General features: G+C 55.1%; 1 protein-coding gene across 1 annotated transcript in view; it reads left to right on the top strand.

The window, feature by feature from the left end:
- Positions 1-19,138, top strand: part of slc4a2 (solute carrier family 4 member 2) — a 51,857-nt gene that overhangs the window by 29,723 nt on the left and 2,996 nt on the right. The window contains 21 exon segments of the mRNA XM_062957340.1: positions 937-1,114; positions 1,333-1,408; positions 1,410-1,596; positions 1,684-1,817; positions 2,179-2,393; positions 3,042-3,178; positions 3,356-3,536; positions 4,628-4,763; positions 4,858-5,038; positions 6,443-6,554; positions 6,647-6,831; positions 7,417-7,642; positions 12,765-12,977; positions 13,070-13,218; positions 13,355-13,549; positions 14,169-14,390; positions 15,914-16,003; positions 17,059-17,225; positions 17,368-17,621; positions 17,795-17,964; positions 18,156-18,329. Of these exon segments, the coding sequence (XP_062813410.1) occupies positions 937-1,114; positions 1,333-1,408; positions 1,410-1,596; positions 1,684-1,817; positions 2,179-2,393; positions 3,042-3,178; positions 3,356-3,536; positions 4,628-4,763; positions 4,858-5,038; positions 6,443-6,554; positions 6,647-6,831; positions 7,417-7,642; positions 12,765-12,977; positions 13,070-13,218; positions 13,355-13,549; positions 14,169-14,390; positions 15,914-16,003; positions 17,059-17,225; positions 17,368-17,621; positions 17,795-17,964; positions 18,156-18,329 (3,582 nt within the window).

Here is a 19,138-nt window from a genome sequence, read left to right on the forward strand (position 1 = left end):
AAGCTGCATTCATTCCACAGCATAGGCATAGCAGGAAGGGGGGGGGGGGGGGGGGCTGTCCTCAGTGTGACCCCTCCCCATTTGGGCGGATCTTGTTGCAGGATTTCACTGGGCAGTCCCTCTCTGCACCGGTCAGCCTGGGAGTGTGTGGGGGGAATATGGCCCCTCTCCCGGCCTGGTTGCGGCCTCCAGGGGGTGGGGGTCTCCATGGCCCCCCTCCCCTGATGGACTGGGGTGGCTCCCTCCCTCCCTCCCTCCCTCCCTCCGTCAATATTTGGAGAAGCGGCTGCAGCATCGGCCGCAGCAGGGATGGAGTCTCCTGCCGCCCCCCCCCCCCCCCCACACACACACACACTTCTCCTTGCCGCTGCCACCACCTCCCTCCCTTCCTTGACCTTCCCTTCATCCGGACTGAGAAGAGGACAGGAGAGGAGGAGGAGGAGGAGGAGGAGGAGGAGGAGGAGGAGGAGGAGGAGGAGGAGGAAGCAGCGGCAGCAAACGCCTTGAGAGTCCTGGGTGGCTCATGGCGCAGGTAGGCCGGTCATGCAGACCCCGACTGGAGCTGTGCCTGGCTTGCGCTGTAAGAAGGAAGGAGGGAGGGAGGGAGGGAGGGAGGGGGGGCTCTCCTCCGCATGAACCCACCCACCAAGGTCCCGCACCTCTTTGCCCTGTGTTGGGGAAGGGGCCACACAGAGGCTTGTACGGGGTTGTTTCTCCAGTGACCCTTCCCCATTTGCCTGTCCCTGTGGGAAGGAGGGGGTCTTCTCCCTACGACCTCCACTGGGGATCGAAACCCACCCAAACCCTGCCCTTCTTTGCCCTCCTCTCCTCCGGACGCACAGCAGTCCTGGGCCCAGTTCAGGGGCTTTGGAGTGGCCTTGGGGACCCTTCCCCTGCTCCCGCTCCCCCCGCCCACCCCGCCCCCTTTCTTGGCAGCCGGAGCAGGAGGCCCCGGGCCCCTCGTCGTCGTCCCCGCCCCCCTTTGGGCCCCAGGAGGAGGAGCGGGACCTGAGCAAGGCTCTGCGAGTGGAGCGCTTCGATGAGATCCTGCAGGACTCGCACCCGCGCAACGTGGAGGAGGCCGGCCGCAGCTACAGCGAGGAGGACTTTGAGTGTGAGTGAGGGCCAGAGGGCAGCAGGTCAGGGGGCTGGCCCTCATTCCCCCAAGGGGCCACTCAGGTGCTTGGGGAGGAACCCACTGTCAAGCCAGAGTCTGGCCAGGGGTCACTTCAGCTGGGGAGGGGGCCGTGGGGTGCATTCATAGAGTCTGGTGGAGGCTGGGGGGCCAAGCGCAGCCTCCCGCCCACCCCCACCCATCTCTCCCCCCCATAGACCACCGGCAGTCCTCCCACCACATCCACCACCCGCTGTCCAGCCACTTGCCCTCGGAGGGCCGGCGGAAGAAGGGCAAGAAGAAAGCGGCCCCCCCGCCCCCAGCGGGCCTCCCTCCCCGGGGAGACGCCCATCATCCCCGAGGAAGAGGCCGAGGGCGAGGAGGAGGAGGAGGGCGAGGAGGAGGCGGGGGACACTGCCGAGGAGGCCGAGCAGAGCCCCCCCCAGCGGCGCCCACAGGGGGGCTCCCGGGACGGCGTGCAGGTAGGGCCCGGGAGGAGGGGTGGGGGAGGGGCACCCCCTTCTGCCCCCCCCCATCCTGAGTGTGACCCCCTTCCCCCCCCTTCCTAGTTCTTCCTCCCAGAGGACGATGCGGTGGACCGACAAGCGGAGGGGGGCTACAGCACTCCGGGCCGCCTCCCCAGCCCCACCTCCGACGTCAGAGAGACCCCCGGGCCCTCTTCCAGGGGCCGCCGGCCCAGCAGGTGAGCAAAGAGGGCCCCACCTGGGCCAGGTGATCTGTGGAGTCCACCTTGCAAGCCCGTGGGAAATGGGGAGGGGGATTCTTTGAGCAGGAGTGCTGATCCTGGCAGTGACTGGGGGGCAGGGAAGGGGTCTTTATACTGGAGTTTCCCGAAGATGCAGGATTGGGATTCCAGAGATCACGTGTTTCTGTGCTGTTGCCTCTTGCAGTTTGTTTTTCATTTATGGGATATTTGTCCATTTCTGGGCCTGCCTTTCAATAAAGTGGGGTGCAGAGGGGTCTGAGAGGGTCCCGGCTCCTATTTGAAGAGAGCCAGGCCCGGCTGTGTGTGCTGTGTTGACGCGTGGCGTCTTTTCCTACAGCCCAGATGAGGAGGACCCCGAGGGTCTTGGGGCCGAGGGGGGCTCCTCGGGGCGCCTGCCCTCCAAGCCGCAGCCCGGGCACCGCAGCTACAACCTCAACGAGCGCCGGCGCATCGGCAGCCAGACGGGCATCGACCAGGCCCGCTTGCCCAAGGTGCCCACAGACGAGTCGGAGGCCCAGACCCTGGCCTCCGTGGACCTGGACTACATGAAGAGTGAGTGACTAGGACTGGGGGGGGCACACTCCTCTTTGGAGGGACACCCTGAGGCCCTCGGTTGTTACTTCCCCAAGTGGGGGGGGGGGGGGGGGCTGCACTGCAGAGATGGCGGCACTGCCAGCTACGACAGCATTCTGAGAGAAGGTCGCTGCAGCATTCATTTCCTGCTGGGCCACGCATTCCATCATGACTCCTGCCAGTTCATTAAATACCTTTGGATGAAATGCACCTGGTCCTGGAGACTTGGATTAGTTTAGATTAGCCCGATATTCCTGTGCTGCCTCTTTTTCTGTTCTGTGCTGCATTTCCCCTCCTCTGTCCTCCCTCTTGAGCTCACGGAAGGACTGAGGCAAAGAAAGGGTTGAGGAGTCCTGCCATTTCTCTGTCCCCTTTGAGCATTTCACCATCGCCTTGGTCTTCCCTTTGCTGTGGACCTCGTTGGAGAAGCCCTCTTGATTGTTTTCAGCCTCTTAGCAAGCCCGAGATCATTCTGCCCTTTGGCTTTTCTGACTTCACCCCTACACGTGTTGGCTATTTGTTAGAATTCCCCTTTGACCATGTCTCGCTTTTTCCATTTCTGGAACGGGATGCACTGTCGCTCCTGACAATGGAAATGGCCAAGCCTCCTTTGCCTTTCCTTTGCAGGCCACAGGTTCGAGGATGTGCCTGGGGTGCGGCGGCACTTGGTCCGGAAGAGCACCAAGGGGCAGGTGGTGCACCTGGGCAAGGACCGCAGGGAGTCCAGCACCCGGACGCGCAAGACGGATCGCCAGCCCCACGAGGTGAGCAGAACCGGGCCTCCAAAGGCACTTTCGGTGTCCAGATGAGGAGGAGGGAGGTGGGCCTTGAGCACCCGTCTCCCTCGGGGCCCTTCGAAGGCCATGCCGTGAGCAGCACTCTCCTGCCCCTCCATAGGTGCCCCTCTTTCCAACCCTGATCTGCCCCTCTTCCTCGCGCAGGTGTTTGTGGAGCTGAACGAGCTGATTGTGGACAAGAACCAGGAGATGCAGTGGAAGGAGACGGCGCGCTGGATCAAGTTCGAGGAGGACGTGGAGGAGGAGACGGACCGCTGGGGGAAGCCCCACGTGGCCTCCCTCTCCTTCCGCAGCCTCCTGGAGCTGCGCAGGACCCTCTCTCACGGTGGGACAGGGCGGGGCCCTGATTGGGTGGGTGGGAGGGAGGGAGGGGGGGGCCCTCATTAAAAGCCCTGAAAGAGAGAGTGGGAGGGAGGCCCCTGGCTCCAGCAGACCCCCAGGTCACTCTCTAGGCCCAGCAGACCCCTGTGGCCCCAGCTGCCCTTGCTGCTGCACTTGCAAGGTTCTGCAAGGTGATGGGAGAACAAAAGCTTTGGTTCTTCCCGCCTCTTGGTCAGGCCAGCCAGAGACCCTCGCTCACCGCTCCCCTCCCCTGGGGCTGCCCCATAGATTTCCTTTGGGCTAAATGTGTCGTAGATGTGTCCTTTGGCCACGGTGCTCCATGGCTTAGTTACATCCATGATGGACTACTGCAATGCACTCTACATGGGGCTGCCTTTGAAGACGGCTCAGAAACTTAAATTGGTGCAAAAGTCTGCAGCCAGATTACTAACCGGGGCTCCTTATAGGGAGCATACTATGCCTCTAATGAAGCAGCTCCACTTATTTTCAGGCCAAATTAAAAACTTGTCTCTTTAACCAAGCTTTCCAATAACCCAAAAGGTTTAAATTATAGACCCAGAGGTTTTTGCTGAAATCACTTTATATGATTGGTTGGTTGTTATTCATTTTATGTCTGTAATTACCACAATGTTTTATCAATGTGTATTTTGGGATGGATAGATTTTATTGTGGTATTGTTTTAAGTATTGATGATGTAAATTATGTTTTTCTTTGATACTGATGTGTCTGTATTTATTGCACCGTATGCATTGTTTCATTACGAGTGCTTTGTAAGCTGCCCCGAGTCCCTTTTGGGAGATAGATGGTGGTGGGGTAGAAATATTATTATTATTAGAAGCAGAGCCTCTTTGACCAAAGAAGGACCACGGGGGCCATCTAGTCTCACACCCTTAAAGTGCTGGGCCATCCAATGTTTCCCTTTGGTCAAAATATGCTGTGGACACCATAACCTGGGAGGGGTCATCTAGTCCAGCCATGCCATGCCATGTGTGTGTTTGGGGGGTGGCTGTCCACATAGATGCATGAGTGACACGCTTATGGCCTCCTTGCCCTCTTCCTTGCCCCCTTTTACAGGTGCTGTCCTCCTGGACCTGGACCAGAAGACCCTCCCGGGGGTGGCCCACCAGGTGGTGGAGCAGATGATCATCTCGGACCAGATCCGGGCCGAGGACCGGGCCAACGTGCTGCGGGCGCTCCTGCTCAAGCACAGGTGGGACCCAAGCTGTGGTCAGGGGGTCACCGGTCTGGGGCCTGGGGCCTCCCTGGAGTCCAGGGGCCAGAGGCTGACCCCCTTCTCCCCGCAGCCACCCCTCGGACGAGAAGGAGTTCTCCTTCCCGCGCAACATCTCTGCCGGCTCCCTGGGCTCCCTCCTGAGCCACCACCACAGCACCAACCACATCGGAGACTCTGCGGAGCCGGCGGTCACCGACCCTCTCATCGGGGGCCACATGGAGCAAGAGACCCGGGTGGACATCGAGAAGGAGGTGGGACATCGTGATGGGGGTGGGTCCGACCACTGGAATGCAGTTACAGGAGGGAGTGGGCTTTTTCCAAGAAACAGGCGGAGGAGGAGGAGGAGGAGGAGGAATAGCCTTGTGTGTCAAGGATGTTTACACCTGTGAGGAGGCCCATGACTCAAACCCTGGAAGCCCAGGTGGGTTAAAAATTAACAAATGTGGCCTTCCTGGGTCAACTCACAACCCTTTCAGAGAGGAGAGATGTCGTCCAAATGGGAGGCTGAGGTTTGCTGGAAATCAGACTTCCAAGACCATCAGGTCCAACGACTTCCCCCCTTGCCTTGAATAGTCCAAAGGTGGAAGAGGCAACAAGGGGTCAGCTATTTCGGAGCTGATCCTAACCAGCAGGGATGACCTGGTCAAAGGGTGGAAGCGGCTTCACCGAAACCGGGTGGGATGAGTCTCATGCCTGGAATGTGGTCATAGTCATAGTTAGAGGGAGAAGGTGGCCTGTTTCTGAGAAACAGACGGACAGGAGGAGGAGCAGCACCGCAGGTCAAGGACATTGATTCCCTCAAGGAGAGCCATGGCTTAAAGCAGGGGTCCCCAAACTTTTTAAACAGGGGGCCAGTTCACGATCCTTTGGACCATTGGAGGGCTGGACTATAGTAATAATAGTAGTAGTAGTAGTAGTAGTAGTAATAACAACAACAACAACAACAATAATAAAAAAGAGGGTTGGAAAAGGCGCTTTGGGCCATTGAGTCCAACCCCCTTCTGCCTTTGTGCACAAAAACACAAGCAAAGCATCCCTGACAGATGGCCACCCAGCCTCAATTTTAATAATAATAATAATGATGATAATAATAATAATAATAATAATAATAATAATAATAATAATAAAGAGGGTTGGAAGAGACCCCTTGGGCCATTTAGTCCAACCCCCTTCTGCTTTTGTGCACCAAAAGCACAACCAAAGCACCCCTGACAGATGGCCACCCAGCCTCAATGTTAATAATAATAATAATAATAAAGAGGGTTGGACAAGACCCCTTGGGCCATTTAGTCCAATCCCCTTTTGCCTTTGTGCACCAAAAGCACAAGCAAAACACCCCTGACAGATGGCCACACAATAATAATAATAATAATAATAATAATAATAATAATAATAATAATGGTTGCAAGAGAAGAAGAGACCCCTTGGGTTATTTAGCCCAACCCCCTTCTGCCCTTGTGCCGTGGGGGCCGGATAAATGGCTTCGATGGGCCGCATCTGGCCCCCGGGCCTTAGTTTGGGGACCCCTGGCTTAAAGGATGGAAGACAGGCTGGTTAACAATCAATGGGGAGGGATGCCGTTGTGGGGTTCGTTGTTGAACTTGGACGGGGTCTTATGGCAACAATGGGAGCTGACCCCTTGTGATCCCACCCAGAAGGAAGTGCCCTCTCCTGTCGTGAGCAGCATCTCCCGCTCCAAGTCCAAGCATGAGCTCAAGCTGCTGGAGAAGATCCCGGAAAACGCCGAGGCCACCGTGGTCCTTGTGGGTAAGGAGGGGCCTGCCGGGCGGACGGGGGGACAGGGCAGACGGGGGAGGGCGATGACCCCACACACGCCCCCCACCTCTTGCTCTCTCCAGGGTCGGTGGACTTCCTGGACCAGCCCACCATGGCCTTTGTGCGGCTGCAGGAGGCGGCCCAGCTGGACGCGGTGCTGGAGGTGCCCATCCCGGTCCGGTTCCTCTTCGTGCTGCTGGGCCCCCAGAGCGCCAACATGGACTACCACGAGATCGGGCGCTCCATCTCCACCCTCATGTCCGACAAGGTAGGGGCCCCCCAGCACACACACAGACACCCCCCCCCCTTGTTCTCCTTGCTGGGTGCAGGCTGGTAAACAGCTGCTGCAATAAATCACTCTGACCATGAGGTCATGAGTTCGAGGCCAGCCCGTGGTGGGATGAGCACCCGTCAATTAAAAATAAAAAATAGCCCCTGCTCGTTGCTGACCTAGCAACCCGAAAGATAGTTGCATCTATCAAGTAGGAAATAAGGTACCACTTATAAAAAGCGGGGAGGCAAGTTTAACTAATTTACAACGTTGGAATGAGGAAGTGCCGTCAGAGTGGATGATGAAGCAGCTGCTCCCCCCTGTGGCGAGAATCGAACATCCCCTCAGGAGAAGGTTAAATTGCCTCTGTGTCTGTCTGTCTGTTGTCTCGGTCTCTGTTTGATGTGTTTATGGGCATTGAATGTTTGCCCTATATGTATATAATGTGATCCTCCCTGAGTCCCCTTTGGGGTGAGAAAGAAGGGCGGAATATAAATACTGTAAATAAATAAATAAATTGGGACCCGCTCTGATTCCTTCCTCCTCCCACTGTATTTCTCCCCCACCCACCCGCCCACCCAGCAATTCCACGAAGCGGCCTACCTGGCGGACGACCGGCAGGACCTGCTCCACGCCATCAACGAGTTCCTGGACTGCAGCGTGGTGCTGCCGCCCTCCGAGGTGCAAGGCGAGGAGCTCCTGCGCAGCGTGGCCAACTTCCAGCGCGAGATGCTGCGCCGAAGGGAGGAGCAGGAGCGGAGGCAGTTCCTGGGGCCGGAGGCCGAGCCCAAGTCCCCCGAGGAGAAAGGTGGGCCGGGGAGGGGGCCGGGGAGGGGGCCGGGGGGGGGATGAGGAGCTACAGACAGTCCCCGAGTTACAGGCATCCGACTTACAAACGACTCAAGAACAAAGCTGGTGTGGCACCCCAGACAGAGGTCACCTTGCCCTCAGCACCAACCAGGGATACAAAAGTAGTAGTAAAACAGTTCACTGAAGAAAGGACGTACAAAATGGGAAAAACCACCCAAAGGAATAAGGAAGGCAAAATTAGAAAAGGTAGTCAATACGTAAATCCCAACCAAGCTGGTGAGGAGTGGAAACAGTTCAAAGGCAATAAATCCGAATGGCACAGGAAAACAAGAATAAAAACAAAAGCACAATCCCAGGAAAACCCAAAGCTATAAGAACTTCTTAAAACACGAATCAAAACTCCCAGGAAATAAAACATGAACTGGACATCCTTACCATTAAGCAGCGTTGCCTGATTTAAAATCCCAATGAGGAGCACTCTGATTTAAGGGCTCCAAGCATGAAAGCCTTTCGTCCTTCTTTCTGTGCTTCTTTCTCACGGATTCTATTGGATTTCCTGCGCCTGTTGCCCCCCACTCCCCGCAGATGCAACCTGGCATCCCTTCCTAACCCAGCTGTTCTCTCAGATGAGCTATCTCGGTCTGTCAGGTCTTTATCCGGGGTTGCTAAGCTCCTCCTGGGTGAAAGGCCCTCTCCCTGCCTGCTGGCCTCCAAAACAGTTCCACTTTCAAACTCCGTCTCACAGGCAGAATCTTGCTCTGAAATCCCCTCCTTTTCCTCATCCAGAGAACCATCTACCCCTCTCCCAGGCTCTGAAACCCCCGTCCCCTCATCTTCATCTTCATCTTCATCTGGCTGAACCACAACAGCTGGACTGGATGGCCTTTGGGGGTCCCTTCCAAATGATGCTACATCTATCTATCTCTCTCCCACATGCACACATGATGATGATGATGATGATGATGATGATGATGATGATGATGATAGGGTTGTTGTATGTCTTTCAGGCTGTGTGGCCATGTTCCAGAATTATTCTGGCCACACAGCCCGAAAGACATACAACAACCCTGTGATCCCGGCCATGAAAGCCTTCGACAACACAATAATAATAATGTTTATTTATACCCCGCCTCCATCTGAGACAGGTCCCTACATTGGCAGAATTCAGAAAGAACTTGAAGACCTGGATGTTCCAATGTGCCTTCCCAGATTAATAGGAAATCTCCAACACCAAGTCCCATAAGTACTTTATTAGAACTAAGATCGCCTATCGCACTCTGCACTTGCCCTAGAAGCCTTATATATCACCTGTCACATGAGCACTTTTAATCTTGTACCCATTACTCTGGCCCGGCCCAGTTCTATTGTGTATTAGCGTATTGTTATTGCTTGTGGTTTATACTGTTTTAATTGTTTTTAATTTGCTTTTTGTTTTGTATTGTTATATTGTGTGTTGAGGCCTTGGCCTTTGTAAGCCGCATCGAGTCCTTCGGGAGATGCTAGCGGGGTACAAATAAAGTTTAATAATAATAATAATAATAATAATAATAATAATAATAATAATCTCCCCCGAAGAGGACTCGGTGCGGCTTACAGATAATCCTAGATAAAAACAATAACAATATACAATACATCAATAAACAAAAAACATACACAAATTATAAAATTTTAAACCTTAACTTATAGAAATAAAAAACACACTTAATAAAACATGGAATTAAAAACAGCGAGGTTGTGATAATAGACTAAGTACAGGCCATTCTAGATCCAGGGAAGTCCTGCTCCCCTCTATTCTGCCTTGGTCAGACCACACCTGGAATCACACTGTGTCCAATTCTGGGAGATGTTGACAAGCTGGAAAGTGTCCAGAGGAGGGCGACTAAAATGATCAAAGGTCTGGAGAACAAGAATCCCTATGAGGAGCGGCTTAAAGAGCTGGGCATGTTTAGCCTGCAGAAGAGAAGGCTGAGAGGAGACATGATGAGGGCCATGTACAAATACGTGAGGGGAAGTCCTAGGGAGGAGGGAGGGGGCTTGTTTTCTGCTGCCCTGCAGACTAGGACACAATGGAACAATGGCTTCAAACTACAGGAAAGGAGATTCCACCTGAACATCAGGAAGAACTTCCTCACTGTGAGAGCTGTTCAACAGTGGAACTCTCTCCCCCAGACTGTGGTGGAGGCTCCTTCTTTGGAGGCTTTTAAGCAGAGGCTGGATGGCCATCTGTCGGGGGTGCTTTGAATGCGATTTCCTGCTTCTTGGCAGCAGGGGGTTGGACTGGATGGCCCATGAGGTCTCTTCCAACTCTACTCTTCTATGATTCTATCCCAGCCCGGACCGCAAAGGGCCTCCCAGGGATTCAGGCTGCTGAGCCGCACCCAGAGGCAGAGGCGCAAGTGAAAACACAGGGGAAGGCCTAATGAAAAGGCAATTAAACTGTCCGCAGAGTGGAAACCATGTAAAACAAATCCCTTGCAAAGACAAAAGGTCAGCAAAACAGAAGAGCGCGGTCGGACACTCCTCTCTCTGCTGGGAAGGAAAAGTTTTCTCTGGCGGCAAAAGGAAGAGGCAGGAGGGGTGGGGGGCGAGGGGGTGGATCCTGGCCTCCAAGTCAGTGAAGGGCTCCAGGGATTGGTGGACACCCCCCCCCCCCCCGTTGCCACTGAGCCCCAATGGCCCTGGGATGGAGTTGGGGGGGGGGGGGCTGCACCTCATTTGCTGGTGGGTTCCTTCTGTAGGAACATGTGGCATCTATAGCAGAGTAGAGAGCAGCGCAGCCAGGGATAGATATCAGCTGAGGGTAGGAAACAGGAGATATGCAGGATACTCTAGTAATGTTTTCAAAAAGGGTAAACACTTAGTTTTATCTATATATATAAAAGGGTAATGAAATTCCGGCCTAGGACAAAACAACAAAACTACACATCCCAGAAACACTAAACTTGGCAGCACAACCCCTCATCCATGCCTCTACGTTCATACAACAAAAAGAAAAGAAAAATAAAGTCCTAATTACAGGGAGAGGAATAATTGTTTTTAGCCAATTGTTGCCAGTTAAAAGGCGAAGCTCCGCCCACTTGGTCTCCTAGCAACCCACTCAGTCCAGGGGACAGGCAGAGTTAGACCTCACTTAGGCCTATAAAATACAGATTATCAGATTTGAACTGGATTATATGGCAGTGTAGACTCAAGGCCCTTCCACACAGCTATATAACCCATTTATAATCTTATATCATCAGCTTTGAACTGGATTATCTTGACTCCACACTGCCATATAATCCACTTCATTGTGCAGTCGGACACAACTGGACTTAATGTCAGGAGGAAACCTTTACCTTAACTACCACCAATTCAATCGTTTATTTCCCATACCACTATACTTCGCCACAGCAACGCGTGGCCGGGCACAGCTAGTTGTCGTATAAAAGCCCAGCTGGACACAAGAAATTGGGCTCGCTAATGCTGGCTCTCCTGCCTGTTGATAAGAGAGAAGCCTCGTGGTGCTCCCTTCTCAAGCAAAGGCTCATAAAACACTCAAAGCCTTGGAAGGAGGTGGAAGCAACTCTCAGTGCAGACAGGAAGCAAAACCACACTCAGCCGCATTAATCTAGGAAACTGGGAAAACAAAGCAGCGGGCAGGGGCCCCAGGGTCTCAGGGCAGCCTTCCTGCCCACTGTCTTATTTCCCACTTCTCTGTATATTTATTTATTTGCAGTATTTATATTCCGCCCTTCTTTCTCACCCCGAAGGGGACTCAGGGCAGATCACATTGCACACATACAGTAGAGTCTCACTTATCCAACATTCGCTTATCCAACATTCTGGATTATCCAACGCATTTTTGTAGTCAATGTTTTCAATACATCGTGATATTTTGGTGCTAAATTCGTAAATACAGTAATTACTACGTAGCAGTACTGCATATTGAACTGCTTTTTCTGCCAAATTTGTTGTATAACATGATGTTTTGGTGTTTAATTTGTAAAATCATGACCTCATTTTATGTTTAATAGGCTTCTCCTTAATCTCTCCTTATTATCCAACATATTCTCTTATCCAACGTTCTGCCGGCCTGTTTATGTTGGATAAGTGAGACTCTACTCTATAAGGCAAACATTCAATGCCATAACATAGAACAGAGACAGAGACAGATGCAGGCACGGGCTGGCCTCGAACTCATGACCTCTTGGTCAGAGTGATTTGTTGCAGCTGGCTGCTATCCAGCCTGCGCCACAGCCCGGCCAAATGTTGGTGCTTCTTTGTTAGAAATATTAAAAATTAACTAGGTATTTTTAATTACGAAAATTTGACTCAAGCACTCAAAGGATTAAATAAGTTAGTGTCGCCCTGAGGAGAGTGAGTTGGCCGAAGCCTGTTAAGACTTAGTGGGCCAAAGCTAGTGTCGTCCTGAGGTGTGTTAGCCTCGGTGAGAGAACGCCTCCGTGTGAGGTAGGCCTCAGTGTGAAGTAGGTTTCTGTGTGAGAAAGTGCCAGTGTGAGAAGGCCTCGTGTGTAAGGTTCCAGTGTGAAGGCTGCTGTGTGTAAAGCTACTGTGTGGAGCTCCTGTGTATGTTCATTGTGAGGGGAGGCTCTGTGAGAGCGAAGCTGTTTATCTGCATGAGAAAGACACCCAGCGTGGAAGCAAAATATAAAAAACTTTAATTGTATTATAGAAACCTTGTGTTTGTAAATAGTGCAGCCATATTATTTTGCTTCCAAGAAAAGCCTCCAAAGGAAGAGATCCCATTGGTTGGTGTGTTTTTGTTCTTTTTATCACTTTTGGCTACTGGTGCTGGGCCACGCTGCTGCGAATCAGTTACTCTGCTGTATATTTATGAGGAGGGTCTTTTGTTAATAAGCCCACTCACCCAAATTCTTCACTGGCTCGGGTGGGGGATTGTCACTGGACCCCTCCTCCTCCTCCTCCCGCCCCATGCAGGTCTCCGTCCCCTTTCCTACGTCCAGTGAGTCTCATCCAGGACCCTGTTGCAAAGGGCAGGGGGGTCTCTCGGGGGACGACTGGACTGGGTCTCGTAGCGGGGGGGGGGGGGCTGGGACGCCTCCTGGAGAGATGTGGGGCCACGCACGAACCCCCCCCCCCTTTCTCTATTCCATGGACAGCGCTCCTGAAGCTGACGGTGGAGGAGGCCGAGGAGCCGGACCCCCTCCGCCGGACGGGGCGCCTCTTTGGGGGTCTGGTGCGGGACGCCCGCCGGCGCTTTCCGCAATACCTGAGCGACTTCCGGGACGCGCTGAACCCCCAGTGCGTGGCCGCCGTCATCTTCATCTACTTCGCCGCCCTGTCCCCCGCCATCACCTTCGGGGGGCTGCTGGGTGAGTGGGAGGGGAGGGGCCGGGGGAGGGGCCTGTGGATCCAATGGGGGGAGTGCCCTGACGGACCCGCCCCCTCCCTCCCTCCCCCCCAGGAGAGAAGACCCACGGGCTGATTGGGGTCTCGGAGCTGATCATCGCCACCGCGGTGCAAGGCCTGGTCTTCTGCCTGGTGGGGGCCCAGCCCCTCCTCATCATCGGCTTCTCGGGGCCGCTCCTGGTCTTCGAGGAGGCCTTCTTCACAGTGAGTCTGGGGCCTCCCGGGGGAGGGGTGGGTGGGCGGGGGTCTCACGTTGCATGCCTTGTCCCGTCCTGGGGGGGGAGGGGGGTGGGCCGGCCCCCTCCCCGCCTGCATCCCGCCTCTTCCCCCCTCGCTGCAGTTCAGCATCTCCTACGGCCTGGACTACCTGGTGGGCCGCGTCTGGATCGGCCTGTGGCTGATTGTGATCGTGGTCGTGATGGTGGCCGTGGAGGGCAGCTTCCTGGTGCGCTATGTCACCCGCTTCACCCAGGAGATCTTTGCCTTCCTCATCGCCCTCATCTTCATCTACGAGACCTTCTTCAAGCTGTTCAAGGTGGGCAGCGGGGGTGGGGTGGGGAGGGGATGGGTGGGTGGGGAGGGGTGGGGAGGGGTGGGGTGGGGTGGGGAGGGGTGGGGTGGGGAGGGGGCCCCGGAAGCGCTGCAGAGGCCAGTGCCCCCCCCTTTTCCTGTTCAAGGTGGGCAGCGGGGGTGGGGTGGGGTGGGGAGGGGTGGGGTGGGGAGGGGTGGGGAGGGGGCCCCGGAAGCGCTGCAGAGGCCAGTGCCCCCCCCTTTGCCTGTTCAAGGTGGGCAGCGGGGGTGGGGTGGGGTGGGGAGGGGTGGGGTGGGGAGGGGTGGGGAGGGGGCCCCGGAAGCGCTGCAGAGGCCAGTGCCCCCCCCTTTGCCTGTTCAAGGTGGGCAGCGGGGGTGGGGTGGGGTGGGGAGGGGTGGGGTGGGGAGGGGTGGGGAGGGGGCCCCGGAAGCGCTGCAGAGGCCAGTGCCCCCCCCTTTGCCTGTTCAAGGTGGGCAGCGGGGGTGGGGTGGGGAGGGGAGGGGTGGGGTGGGGAGGGGTGGGGTGGGGAGGGGTGGGGAGGGGGCCCCGGAAGCGCTGCAGAGGCCAGTGCCCCCCCCCCGCTTTGCCTGAGGGGCTAGCAGACCCCCCTCTCCTTGGGCAGATCTTCCAGGCGCACCCCCTGAACAACTGCCTGCGGCCCAACACCACCGACCACCCCATGGACCCGGAAGGGAACTGGACCACCGGCAACACCACGGCGTTTGTGGGCGAGCTGACCGGCCAGCCCAACACGGCCCTGCTGTCCCTGGTGCTGATGGCCGGCACCTTCTTCATCGCCTTCTTCCTGCGCAAGTTCAAGAACAGCCGCTTCTTCCCTGGCCGGGTGCGTGGCCCTGTCGTGAATGCGTTTCATGCGTTGCCATGTTCAGTGTGAGAGGGCACAGCAGGACCTTTACAGAACAACATTTAGACACACATTAGACTTACAGACATACAGATTCTATGTCACTACATTGGTTTCCACAATAACCTACTACAGTTACACTGGCTAATGAACAAACAAACGAGGGTTATATTTTTACTCAGCATTCACACACATGTACATGCCTTCATCCTCATGCATGCATTTTAATATTATTTATTTATTTATTTACAGTATTTATATCCCACCCTTCTTTCTCACCCCAAAGGGGACTAATGGGAAGATCACATTATACACACATAGGGCAAACATTCAATGCCCATAAACACATCAAACAGAGACCGAGACAACAGACAGACAGACGCAGAGGCAATTTAACCTTCTCTCGAGGGGATGTTCGATTCTGGCCACAGGGGGGAGCAGCTGCTTCATCATCCACTCTGACGGCACTTCCTCATTCCAATGTCGTAAATTAGTTAATCTTGCCTCCCCACATTTATAAGTGGTACCTTATTTCCTATTTGATAGATGCAACTATCTTTTGGGTTGCTAGGTCAGCAACGAGCAGGGGCTATTTTTTATTTTTAATTGACGGGTGTTCACCCCGCCACGGGCTGGCCTCGAACTCATGACCTCATGGTCAGAGTGATTTATTGCAGCTGCTCAACAGCCTGCGCCACAGCCCGGTAATATTACCATATCCCAAAGTGACCAGACTGCCTTCCATTGCAGATCTGACACTCCCTATACACCATCTCCATAGAGCACACTTCTGGATTGTAATAAGGTCATTTATATAGCAATATTTCACTGATATTGTCCCAAAAAGCTGTAAAGTAATGATGGACATCTTTCGTCCTGTAATATGTTGATTCCATCTCAGTTTCCTGGTCAGATGTTGACTCTTCTTGATCGGTGTTGCTTCTCAGGAAGCCTTGTGTTGACTTCCTTCTTAACATTAGGAATATTGTAAACATTTCCTTAACTTAAAAGAGCCATTGTCTCTGATTAGTTAGTCATTGCAGGCCTTAATCTTCAGAATGGCATCTTCAAATTATTAGGTCTCGTTCATGTATTCCTTCCATACAATTCATACATACCCACACCTAGAATCATAGAATAGTAGAGTTGGAAGAGACCTCATGGGCCATCCAGTCCAACCCCATTCTGCCAAGAAGCAGGAATGTCAAAACCTGTCAAATCCACATTTGTCAAATCTGCGCACCATATTTTCGTGACAACCCAAGGCAGAACCATGGCCCCGGGGGTCAGGGGAGGAGGCTTGAGGAGGTCATGGTGCAGAAGGGAGGGGCCGCACGTTGGGAGGGGGGCCTTCTGCTCATGCTCAGGAGCTCTTTGTCGTCACAGAGGTGCCAAGGGGACAAGCCCGGGGGAGAGGAGGCCGCCTTTGCCGGAGAGGGGCTTCGTTCGCTTTGGCCGGGGGGACAGGGGCAGTCTGTGGCTGAGCAGGTCTCTCTGGGCAGGTCCGGCGGATGATTGGCGACTTCGGAGTGCCCATCGCCATCCTGGTCATGGTGCTGGTGGACTACAACATCCGGGACACCTACACCCAGGTGAGGGGCCCCAGAGGCCTTGGGGGGGGGGGGGTAGGCAGGTGAGGCTCCAAATCACCCTTGGCTGAAGGCTCCCTCTGTGTCACCAAGAGCGCACAGTCCCGAATGGTGTGAGGCACCACCTGCAGAGAGACAGAACAATTGGGCCAAGCCTCTTTCCTGGCTGGAAGGGAAACATGGGAAGTCCGGCAGGGGTCAGGGCCAATCGGGATGGCTTTGCTGCCTGCTTTGGCCTGTTGGCCACGCGGAAAACCCACCCAGTGCGAGAGAGGCCTCAGTGTTAGTAGGCCTCAGTGCGAGAGTAGCCTCAGTGTGAGAAGTCCCCAGTGTTAGAGAGGCCTCAGTGTTAGTAGGCCTCAGTGCGAAAGTAGCCTCAGTGTGAGAAGTCCCCAGTGCGAGAGAGGACTCAGTGTGAGAGAGGACTCAGTGTTAGTAGGCCTCAGTGCGAAAGTAGCCTCAGTGTGAGAAGGCCCCTGTGTGAGAGAGGCCTCAGTGTTAGGCCTCAGTGCGAAAGTAGCCTCAGTGTGAGAGAGGCCTCAGTGTGAGAGAGGCCTCAGTGTTAGTAGGCCTCAGTGCGAGAGTAGCCTCAGTGTGAGAAGGCCTCAGTGCGAGAGTAGCCTCAGTGTTAGTAGGACTCAGTGTGAGGAAGCTCCAGTGTGAAGACTGTAAAGCTAATGTGTGAAGCTCCTGTGTAAGTTCAGTGTGAGGGGACGCTATCTGAGAGCGAAGCGGTTTATCTGTATGAGAAAGAAGCCCATCATGGAAGCAAAGAAGGAAGTATAAAGAACTTTGTGTTATGGAAATCTTGCTCTTGTAAATAGTGCAAACATTATTTTGCTACAAAGAAAAGCCTCCAAAGGAAGAGATCACAGTGGTTTGTGTGTTTTTGTTCTTTTTGTCACTTTGGGCCACTGGTGCTGGGTCATGCTGCTGCTAGTAAGTTACTCTGCTGTGATTTATGGGGAGGGTCTTTTGTTAATAAGCCCACTCGCTCAACAAGATGGCCATCCGGTGGTCCTGACCCTCTCCCTCCCTCCCTCCCTCCCTCCCCACAGAAACTGTCGGTGCCGCGGGGCCTGTCCGTCACAGACCCTGACAAGCGGGGCTGGGTGATCAACCCCCTGGGCGAGGTGGACCCCTTCCCCGTCTGGATGATGGTGGGCTGCGGGCTGCCGGCCATGCTGGTCTTCATCCTCATCTTCATGGAGACGCAGATCACCACGTACGAAGGGCTTTGGGGGAGGGGGTCCCTCTGAATGAGCCCCCTTCCGATGTGACGGACGGGCGGGCGGAGGGGGTGGGCGATGCCAGAGGGCCTTCCTCTCCACCGCCCCCCTTCCTCTTCCTCTTCCTCTTCCCTCCAGGCTGATCATCAGCAAGAAGGAGCGGAAGCTGCGCAAGGGCTCCGGCTTCCACCTGGACCTGCTGATCATCGTGGCCCTGGGGGGCTTCTGCGCCCTCTTCGGCCTCCCCTGGCTGACCGCGGCCACCGTGCGCTCCGTCACCCACACCAACGCCCTGACCGTCATGAGCAAAGCGGTGGCCCCCGGGGACAAGCCCAAGGTCCAGGAGGTCAGGGAGCAGCGCGTCACGGGCTTCCTGGTGGCCTTCCTCGTGGGTGAGCCTCCAACCCCCCCCCACCCCACCCCCCCATCCCCAATGACCCGGTCACTTGGCCAGAGGCTCCTGGGCAGATTCCCCGGCAAGAGCAAAAACGGGTGGGGAGGGGGTGAGGCCGCCTGTGCCTGCGGAGCCCCTTCAGTCGCCCCACGGCTTCTCCCCCCTTTTCAGGCCTGTCCATTGTGATCAGCGACCTCCTGCGCAAGATCCCGCTGTCCGTGCTTTTCGGGATCTTCCTCTACATGGGGATCACCTCGCTGAACGGGATCCAGTTCTACGAGCGCCTCAAGCTGCTGCTGATGCCCGCCAAGCACCACCCAGAGGTCTCCTACGTCAAGAAGGTATTTCAAAGGGGGTCGAGGGAGGGGTGGAGTGGCCAGGAGAGGCCTCTGCTCTGACCTCGGTGCCTCTGCAAAGGCATTCACGGCCCCCAGGCCTTTGGGCGGTCCCGGCCTGGTCAGCGTCCTCCTTGGGTCCTGTGGCTCAGTGCCGGACGCCGCCTCGTTCTCCCCCCCCCTCTCTCTCTCTGCAGGTGCGGACGGTGCGCATGCACCTGTTCACCCTCCTGCAGCTGAGCTGCCTGGCGGTGCTGTGGGCCGTCATGTCCACCGTGGCCTCGCTGGCCTTCCCCTTCATCCTCATCCTCACCGTCCCGCTCCGCATGTGCCTCCTCAGCCGCATCTTCACCCAGAGAGAGCTCCAGTGTGTAAGTGCCGCCCCACAACAGCCCTGCGGGGAAGCCCACAGCCACCTTACAGAGGGAGGGGCCTTAGATATTTATATATTTCATTTATGTGCTGCTTTCCTCACCCCTGGGGGCAGGGACCCAAAGCGGCTCACAACACCGTAAATGGCAAAGATTCAATGCCTCACAACCCAATGCAAAAAAACTTTACAAGTCTAAAAGCCATCACATATAACCAACATGCAAACATGGCATTGAGCCCGTGGTTTCCCTTAGCTATGAAGATATTAGGGACGTTGGATCTTCCCTTGAGGCAGAAATTGGGGCTCCCCTTGTCTCCTTTGGAGAGTTTTGCTGACCAGTCCGTCTCTGTCCCTTATTCTGCTGCCTGAGGCTCCAAGGGACCCTCGGTGCCCTTGTATCGTGTTCAAAACGCCTGTGTTGATGCAGCATCGTCAGCCTTCCAGGATCCACCATTCTGGCTTCTGCTCTCAATGCCTGGCTCTGAGGAAAGACCCCTTGGAGCTGTGCAGGGGGCTTGGCCATCTAGGGCTGCCCTTCCCATTGCCCAGTGGCTCCCAACCTTTTTTTGACCACAGACCACGTTGACGAGGGATCCCTCTCCAACATTAGTACCAAAAGGGCTACGAATCAGTCTTTGGTCAACCGTAGATTTGGTTCTTTGGGGTGCTGATTCAGAAAACTGCCTTGGACAGACCACATCAGCTCTAGTTTCTGATACAGAACATATGCCACCCAGTAGTCGCCATCCAGTAGTTGACCACTCTGACTGGGGACCACTTGGATCATGGATCCCTCTCCAACATTAG

The sequence above is a fragment of the Anolis carolinensis genome, chromosome 6, assembly GCF_035594765.1.
Source record: "Anolis carolinensis isolate JA03-04 chromosome 6, rAnoCar3.1.pri, whole genome shotgun sequence".
NCBI lineage: Eukaryota > Metazoa > Chordata > Lepidosauria > Squamata > Dactyloidae > Anolis > Anolis carolinensis.